General features: G+C 39.0%; 1 protein-coding gene across 1 annotated transcript in view; it reads left to right on the top strand.

Moving 5' to 3' along the window:
- Positions 1-8,669, top strand: part of LOC121390010 — a 13,163-nt gene extending 4,494 nt beyond the window's left edge. The window contains exons 2-3 of the mRNA XM_041521705.1: positions 3,731-4,109; positions 7,717-8,669. Coding sequence (XP_041377639.1) covers positions 3,731-4,109; positions 7,717-8,168 — 831 coding nt within the window. The 3' untranslated portion in view covers positions 8,169-8,669. The remainder of the gene's footprint in view (positions 1-3,730; positions 4,110-7,716) is intronic.
- Positions 8,670-9,823: the final 1,154 nt, after the last annotated feature.

The following is a 9,823-nucleotide window of genomic DNA, read 5'->3' on the forward strand; positions in this document are numbered from 1 at the left end:
TAACTTGTTGATATATCCGCGCAAGTAGATTATTTCATGGCAGACAGCTTTGAAGTGGCAACTGTTAGTCTGAAGTTGACAGGGGAGAACATGCAATTTGCAATATTTGTAACTTGTTGATATATCCGCGCAAGTAGATTATTTCATGGCAGACAGCTTTGAAGTGGCAACTGTTAGTCTGAAGTTGACAGGGGAGAACATGCAATTTGCAATATTTGTAACTTGTTGATATATCCGCGCAAGTAGATTATTTCATGGCAGACAGCTTTGCAGTGGCAACTGTTAGTCTGAAGTTGACAGGGGAGAACATGCAATTTGCAATATTTGTAACTTGTTGATATATCCGCGCAAGTAGATTATTTCATGGCAGACAGCTTTGAAGTGGCAACTGTTAGTCTGAAGTTGACAGGGGAGAACATGCAATTTGCAATATTTGTAACTTGTTGATATATCCGCGCAAGTAGATTATTTCATGGCAGACAGCTTTGAAGTGGCAACTGTTAGTCTGAAGTTGACAGGGGAGAACATGCAATTTGCAATATTTGTAACTTGTTGATATATCCGCGCAAGTAGATTATTTCATGGCAGGCAGCTTTGCAGTGGCAACTGTTAGTCTGAAGTTGACAGGGGAGAACATGCAATTTGCAATATTTGTAACTTGTTGATATATCCGCGCAAGTAGATTATTTCATGGCAGACAGCTTTGAAGTGGCAACTGTTAGTCTGAAGTTGACAGGGGAGAACATGCAATTTGCAATATTTGTAACTTGTTGATATATCCGCGCAAGTAGATTATTTCATGGCAGACAGCTTTGAAGTGGCAACTGTTAGTCTGAAGTTGACAGGGGAGAACATGCAATTTGCAATATTTGTAACTTGTTGATATATCCGCGCAAGTAGATTATTTCATGGCAGACAGCTTTGCAGTGGCAACTGTTAGTCTGAAGTTGACAGGGGAGAACATGCAATTTGCAATATTTGTAACTTGTTGATATATCCGCGCAAGTAGATTATTTCATGGCAGACAGCTTTGAAGTGGCAACTGTTAGTCTGAAGTTGACAGGGGAGAACATGCAATTTGCAATATTTGTAACTTGTTGATATATCCGCGCAAGTAGATTATTTCATGGCAGACAGCTTTGAAGTGGCAACTGTTAGTCTGAAGTTGACAGGGGAGAACATGCAATTTGCAATATTTGTAACTTGTTGATATATCCGCGCAAGTAGATTATTTCATGGCAGACAGCTTTGAAGTGGCAACTGTTAGTCTGAAGTTGACAGGGGAGAACATGCAATTTGCAATATTTGTAACTTGTTGATATATCCGCGCAAGTAGATTATTTCATGGCAGACAGCTTTGAAGTGGCAACTGTTAGTCTGAAGTTGACAGGGGAGAACATGCAATTTGCAATATTTGTAACTTGTTGATATATCCGCGCAAGTAGATTATTTCATGGCAGACAGCTTTGAAGTGGCAACTGTTAGTCTGAAGTTGACAGGGGAGAACATGCAATTTGCAATATTTGTAACTTGTTGATATATCCGCGCAAGTAGATTATTTCATGGCAGGCAGCTTTGAAGTGGCAACTGTTAGTCTGAAGTTGACAGGGGAGAACATGCAATTTGCAATATTTGTAACTTGTTGATATATCCGCGCAAGTAGATTATTTCATGGCAGACAGCTTTGAAGTGGCAACTGTTAGTCTGAAGTTGACAGGGGAGAACATGCAATTTGCAATATTTGTAACTTGTTGATATATCCGCGCAAGTAGATTATTTCATGGCAGACAGCTTTGCAGTGGCAACTGTTAGTCTGAAGTTGACAGGGGAGAACATGCAATTTGCAATATTTGTAACTTGTTGATATATCCGCGCAAGTAGATTATTTCATGGCAGACAGCTTTGCAGTGGCAACTGTTAGTCTGAAGTTGACAGGGGAGAACATGCAATTTGCAATATTTGTAACTTGTTGATATATCCGCGCAAGTAGATTATTTCATGGCAGACAGCTTTGCAGTGGCAACTGTTAGTCTGAAGTTGACAGGGGAGAACATGCAATTTGCAATATTTGTAACTTGTTGATATATCCGCGCAAGTAGATTATTTCATGGCAGACAGCTTTGCAGTGGCAACTGTTAGTCTGAAGTTGACAGGGGAGAACATGCAATTTGCAATATTTGTAACTTGTTGATATATCCGCGCAAGTAGATTATTTCATGGCAGACAGCTTTGCAGTGGCAACTGTTAGTCTGAAGTTGACAGGGGAGAACATGCAATTTGCAATATTTGTAACTTGTTGATATTGACGACTCTTTTGTGGTAATTCCAACATATGCAAATGTAGTGCTTGTTGTGTAAAATGGGTGTACTCCGGCCAGGTTTAGTGGGTGTTTGTTTAAACCAGTATCCTGGAAGAGAGAGGTGGACAACAGGGATTGTCCTCTTCAGGGTATTGTTCCCACCAGGCAGGCAGAGGTGCATTAAAAACATCCATGGACCTTCTGATATTAATAAAAGTGCTATCGCCACTGACGCTATACATTAAAACATGGAGTGTTAATAATTGTGGTCTGTGGCCATATACGTGAATTTCGCTCGTTAGATACGTTTTAACACAATTCGTTGGAAGATGAATGGTATCCAACTACCACTGATAAAGGTTCTCCATTTATAATGATGGATTTTACTAGAAATGTTTTATTTACGACGTACTCGCACATTTTATCTAAGGTTATATGGAGTCGGATATATGGTTAAGGACTACACAGAGGTCTGGGATCGACCACTGTCGGTGGGCCAATAGAGCTATTTCTCCTTTCAGTCAGTGCACCACGACTGGTATATCAAAGGCCGTGGTATGTGCTATCCTGTCTATGGGATGGTGCATATAAAAGATCCACTGCTACTATATTGGGAAATTTTAGCCGGTTTACTATCTAAAACTGTCAGAATTACCAAATAAATCGATGTGCTCTAGTAGAGTCGTTAGACAAAACAAACTGTAACTTTAACTAGTTTAACAATGTTTTAGCTATGGGCCTAAAATGTTCATAGAAGGTTGCAAATATCCATATTAAGGGTATGAAATGTCAACGTTGCCCCATAGCTAAAACATAATTCCATATTCAGTAGGATTATCTTTTTTGTTTGTTTCTTTTTTCTTTTCTTTTTTGGGAGGGAGGTCACCCAGTATATGCCTGACCATGCCTGCTAACCTGTTTTGCCCTTTCTTTGAAAAATTCCCGCGGACACGAATGGTTTACCAACACAAATTTAGCATTCTGTTCCGGGTTGTTTATACTTATTTCCGTGCTTATATCCAGTTAACGTTCAAGCACGCTGTCCTGGGCACACACCTCGGCTATCTGGGTTGTCTGTCCGAGTAGTGGCCAGTACCTACCAGTCTTAAATCTGATGACCCCATCATTGGCCCATTGGGCTATTACTCGTTTCAGCCGTGGTATATGTTATCCTGTCTGTGGAATGGTGCATATAAAATATCCCTTGCAACTAATAGAAAAATGTAGCGGGTTTCCTTTCCCAGACTATATATCAGAATTAAGAAAGTTTTGACATCCAATAGCTGATGATTAATAAACCAATGTGCTCAAAACAAACTAAGAAAACCAAACAAACGTTAACTTTTAGATTTGATGACTTAATCACTACACTGCGGACGATGGTTGTTCCGAGTTTTACTAACGGCCCTTTCTTTATTGATTGTTTTTAGAACCAGTTCAACGTGAACGGCGGGAAATGCGGCGTGTGTGGCGACCCCTACCAAGGACCATTTCCCAACGAAATTGGTGGTAAATACGCGACCGGAATAATTGGCCGGACCTACGTAGAAGGAGAATTAATTAGTGTGGTCGTCAAAGTGACGGCCAATCATCTGGGGTATTTTGAATTTCGTCTTTGCCCTCTCGACAGCAGAACGCCCAGAGTTACCCAGTCGTGTCTAGACCACACCTTGCTGAAAATACAGGATGGCCACGACTGGACAACAAAGTACTATCCCGGAAGCAGGAAAGGAGAGTTCTCCATCCGAGTTAAGCTGCCAGATGGGTTGACGTGTACACGGTGCGTCATGCAGTGGACCTACAGAGCAGGTAGTCCGACCGATGCATCAGTATTTTATTCATTGTACAACCAAGCTGCTACTTAAGTAACCGATCATCTAACCATCAATCTAAACGTCCATCTATCCAACCATCTATCCAACCATCTATCTATCCCACCATCCATCTATACCATCGTCCATCTATACCACCGTCCATCTATTGATCCAGACCATCTATACCACCGTCCATCTATTGATCCAGACCATCTATACCACCGTCCATCTGTTGATCCAGACCATCCATACACACATCCATTCATTCATGCACATATTTATTCAAATGGCTATCCATCTATCCATTTATCCATCCAAACATCTAATTATCCAGCTATCCATCGATCGATCAGTCGATTCAACGAGCCATTCATTGTCCTATTCCATCCATCCATCCATCTATCCCCGATGATTAATAATCAATATGTTCTAATGGTGTCATTAAAGGGACATTCCTGACTTTGTTGCAATGCTATAAAGTTTCCGGCTAATAAAACCTTTTTTAATTGTTAGAATGACAATTTACTTACATTTCTTGTCCAGAATATCTATATCTGTATATCCAATGTGGTTTTGGTCCCCCAAATGTTCGTAGTAGCTCAATATGCATTTTTGCCAAATATTTTTTCGTACGTATCAATTTATTTTTCCCTTCAACCGTCAAATAAAGTCTATTTTTAGACGGCGGATTCCCTTCGACTTGTCATGCATTTGAAGCGCATCACGTGACATTTTTGTGACGTAGAGCACATGTAAATACCATGCTGCCTGGTCATTTCGTACCCTAGTCATTTCGTACCATTGCAAAAAGTCTTTCCATACCATAGTCATTTCATACCAGTATATAAAAAACGAATCGACCATAGCATAAAAGCAGTGTTTTTTTGTTTTGTTTTTTAAATTTACTTTGACAGTTTGAAAATCAGAACACATTATTGTGCAGCATATCGTTATTGATTTACCATAACACCTGTCAACTGTTATTTCCATTTTACCTGACAAGAGCCGTATTTGGTATGTACTACTAACGGCCAACTTCGATGTTTTCTGAAATTGGCTCCAATTGACCAAAGTGGTTTTTTTTTACATTCATAATTAATAAATATGCTAATAATAATAAATAAATAAATAAATAAATATGAACAAATGTTTTCAGTTACCAGCTGAAATGGTCGAATATTACTTATTATTACTTATTATCTTATTTGTTTAAGAAATAAACAATAACAACCACTGAAAACATTGACTACCCTATCGATTACCAAATCAGCCAATTGCTCATGTTTATTACTTATACACAATGACAATATTTTTTTTGTTTTTGCTGATCAGAAACGCCCTTAAATTAACAACAAATTTGTTTCAGTGTATGGTACGAAATGACTTGATCTTTTTTTAGGGACAAAATTAAATATTTAATGATTTATAAAGTCAGTTGCAGGTGGTGTTTGCATCTTATATATCTAATTAGATTGGGTACGATATGACTTTCAATTTTGCAGTGGTACGAAAGGACCAAATTAGGTACGAAATGACTATGGTACAAAAGAACTAAGCTACAAAATGACTATGGTACGAAAGGACCAAGGTACGAAGTGACTAGCAACCGGCCGAAACGACCAGATACCCATAAAATTGCACCATCACAGTATTATTAGTATAATGCTTGGGTTGGGGCGAGTTGACTAATGGACAAAGTTCCGATCTTTCCAACATCTATAGATCTCTATAGCTATAAGTACAAGTGACCCTAACCCTAAATGCTAGAACGATCAGAAGGCTTGCCAAGCCGAAGGCAATAGAAAAGAGACAAGATCAAAAAGTTGTTGAAGTTGAAAAAAAGAAGAAAAAAAAGAACATTATTATGAAATCTTGGAATTGTTATCGGCATCATTTCTACTTGTTTCTTTTAAAATGCGTCCATTCGTATCGCTTAGTTTAACGAAAAAAAATAATTGTAATACTACTGACTTGTAGGAAACAAATGGAAAGTCGTTGGTAATCAATGCAAAACGTCAATATTAAAAAATAAATAACATTAAAAACGTGCTTTCCATACGGTTCGTCCATCGGACAATTCGTCCACGGACGATTGGTCCACTCGATGACTGCATTTTTTTCATACATATTAATAGTTATTTCTTTGACATTGTAATCGTTTCTTAACATTATTTTGTGGTATACTATAACCAAAAAAGTAAAATAGAGTTAGAATTCAACATTAATATCCATTTTGTATTAACTGTTTGTATTTATTATCATGCCCCGGACGATTCGTCCACTGACGATTCGTCCACTCGCTCGTACATTATCTCGCATGTCACGATGTGGTAAATAGGTAATGCAAGCCTCCGCGTCGGAAGACTTTATTCCCCCCCCCCCCCATGTCATGTTCTCCTTCAATGGCGTACATTATATCCACTGTACCCTCTATCGTCACATGTTATCCCCATATGCCTAATAACCTCGAAATAAAATAAAAACTCGTTGTTTTCAATTCCAATATAATTAAATGTACATTAAAAAACAATTCAACAAAACAACAAATGTCATTCAAACAAAGCGTGTTGTTTTAGACGCGACTTGATTCAACTTTCCGGATCTCGTTTCACGGACTGCGATTTTGTGTTTCCGTTGACTGGTGATCGCATTGAGTCAGTTTTGTCGGAATCGAACGAAAGGATCGGCGATCTCCGTAACCCCCCCCCCCCCCCCCCCCCCCCCACCACCACCAAAAAACCCCGCGCACTTATGGAAATGTGCATCTGCTAGATCGGGGAACTTTCTCGGATTGAATCATTGCTAAAACTAGGTTGTAGAATCGAACTTTTTGTTGAACTTTAGAGTAATCATCTATCAACAATCGGAGAAGTTGGGTCATAACCCTTACCCACCCCCCTATGAAAATCTCAACGGATTTACACGATTTGGAAAAACGACCCTTAGAGACCCAGACAAATCGGAAAATCCGGCATATGCCGGAAAACTTTCACCCATGGAAATGTACTGGGGAAATAAAAACCCAGTGGACGAATCGTCCGGAACTGATTTTTTGTAGTGGACGAATCGTCTCGAGTTCCTCAGTGGACGAATTTTCAGTGGACGAATCGTCCGTGGACAAATTGTCCAGTGGACGAATCGACTGCATCCCAAAAACGTGTATTCACCGAAGCCATGTTGAATATTGCATTGTGGGAAATTTGTGTTCTCGTCATCACTGCGACCTCTGACAAACCTTTACGCGAGGATTTCAAATAATCGTGTCATGGGGAATCCCGAAAGTATTGTTCTATGTAAGTATTTCAATTTCGCACTTTTCATAGATTTTTTTTACACAAATGTATTACAGGTGAGTTTACTAATCCATATTACTGTCTATTTTATTAGCTTTAAAGTCAGGAATGTCCCTTTAAACAAAGCAAACTTTTAACCATCCATCATCTATTCATCGATCTATCCTTCGATTCAACCATCCATTTATCCATTAGATTGTATCAAACCTTCTATCTAGCCATCACTCAAGATGGTTTGGATTATTACTGTTTCTTGATGTAATCTGAACGTGAATGGACGTTTGAATATTTTGTATTCATCGTTTTCAGGAAACAACTGGGACTGCAGCAAGGAGGAAGGTTGTTGCAAGGGATGCGGGCCACAAGAACATTTCATCAACTGTGCAGATATTGCGATAACTTCAACTTCAGCTACACAGCAACGGCCGCTAAACACAACGCAGCATACAACAACACCGCCGCCACCATCATCATCAGTTTCGACAACATCTGTTGCGACGTCATCAACAATGTCGCAAGCGACACCAACGTCGAGCTGTAGAGAGAAGACCGGTTGGGAACACATCTACCCTTGGTGCAGGACAAACTGCGCCTTGGGGTATTGTCCACGAAGTCACTGCACGTGCGACGGAGACGTCTCGGACCCATACGACAACTGCCGCGCTGTTGGCGTCTTCACCGGGAACGAGGCTGTCGACAACTGGTGTGTGGTTAACTGTAGAATGGGCGTTTGTCCTGGAACCCTCTGTAGTTGTTCTTGACCTTCAAGGCTGTGAGCGAGTTGTGTGTAGTTAACTGTAGAATCAATGTTTGTGCTGATAACTACTGCAAAAGTCTCTGATCTGCAACAAGACACTAAGCGAGTTGTGTGTAGTTATCTGTAGAATTAACGTTTGTGCTCATAACCATTGCAAATGTCCTTGACCTTCAACTATAAACTGTGAGTGAGTTGTGTGTAGTTAACTGTAGAATTAACGTTTGTCCTGACACTTACTGCAGATGTCCTTGACACTTAATTACAGCTATGCTTGACATGCAGCTTCCAATATTTTCAAGTAGAGCATATGTTAAAACTAAAATAAATTAACAAAGAATTGTCCGTTGTAATAACATGCAGTAAATGGTAAATGATCGTAACACTAGGCTTAACATGAAACTCGACAGAAATGTAGGGTCATTATTATGCATAGTACGCCCTAATTATATTAGCTGATTAACAACAAACAAACATTCGCAATACTGTTAATAAAGACAAAGAAGAAGTTTGTTGTGTTTAGTATAGTTTATTAGCTTTAAGCCTTCCGGCTCATAGTCATACATTTTATATACAAATCAATAGCATGTGACAACTGGTGCATAATTGGAGGATGGACAATTAAATATGCTGAGAACGTAAATATAATGCAGTTTAAAAATATTTGCCAATATTACATAATTCTTTTCTGTTTTGAACAGACAAAAATGTTTTAATAATAATCCTACTAAATATGGAATTATGTTGGGAGGTTTTTAATATGGGGCAACGTTGATATTTCACACCTTTAATATGGATATTTGCAACCTTCTAAAACATTTTTGGCCCATAGATAAAACATGGTTGAAATAGTTAGTTTGTTTTGTTTAACGACACCACAGGAGCACTTTGATTAATTAATACTCGGCTATTGGATGTCAAACATGTATGGTAATTCTGACATGTAGTCATCAGAGAGGAAATGTATATATAATAATAATATAATAATTTAAAAAAACCCATGTCTACAGCACCCTGTTTTACCGGGCGGTCACCCATCGAAGTACTAACCGGTCCCGACATAGCTTAATTTCGGTGATCGGGCGAGAACCGGTGTCACATATAATTTGCACTCCTCTGAATTTGCACTCCCCAGTCAGCACTATACGTAGAATAAGCACTCCCCAGTGCATATTATACATGTAATATACACTCCCCCACTCTATATTATATGTATAATATGCACTCCCTCTGAATAATATGCACTCCCTCATTAGACGTAGGCTATAATAATATTTAAGCACTAACATAATTATATTTTTTTACTTTTTGATGTTTGTATGGCCAGTGCACTTTGTAAAAGTTGGTATAAATGTCAGTAGCGAATCTAAGCGAGGGTGTTATGTATATGAATCAGGGGCGGACCCAAAGAGGCCAAAACTTTCCTGGATCCGTCCTTGCAAATTTGCAGAATACAAATAATAACTTATCATGTGTGGTGATCGGACTGATACCAGAATCTCTTCACCCACCCCTTTCTTCCCTTACTTCCGATTAATATGACAGGAATTATGTGGAGATAACAATGTAAAGCTTGGTCTTAAATAGGTTCTTATTTTATAACCAAAAACTCATTACTTCTGACCCACGCCACCCTAGTTAAGTGCCACCTTGTATGCTCAG

This window comes from Gigantopelta aegis, chromosome 15, assembly GCF_016097555.1.
Source record: "Gigantopelta aegis isolate Gae_Host chromosome 15, Gae_host_genome, whole genome shotgun sequence".
Lineage (NCBI taxonomy): Eukaryota > Metazoa > Mollusca > Gastropoda > Neomphalida > Peltospiridae > Gigantopelta > Gigantopelta aegis.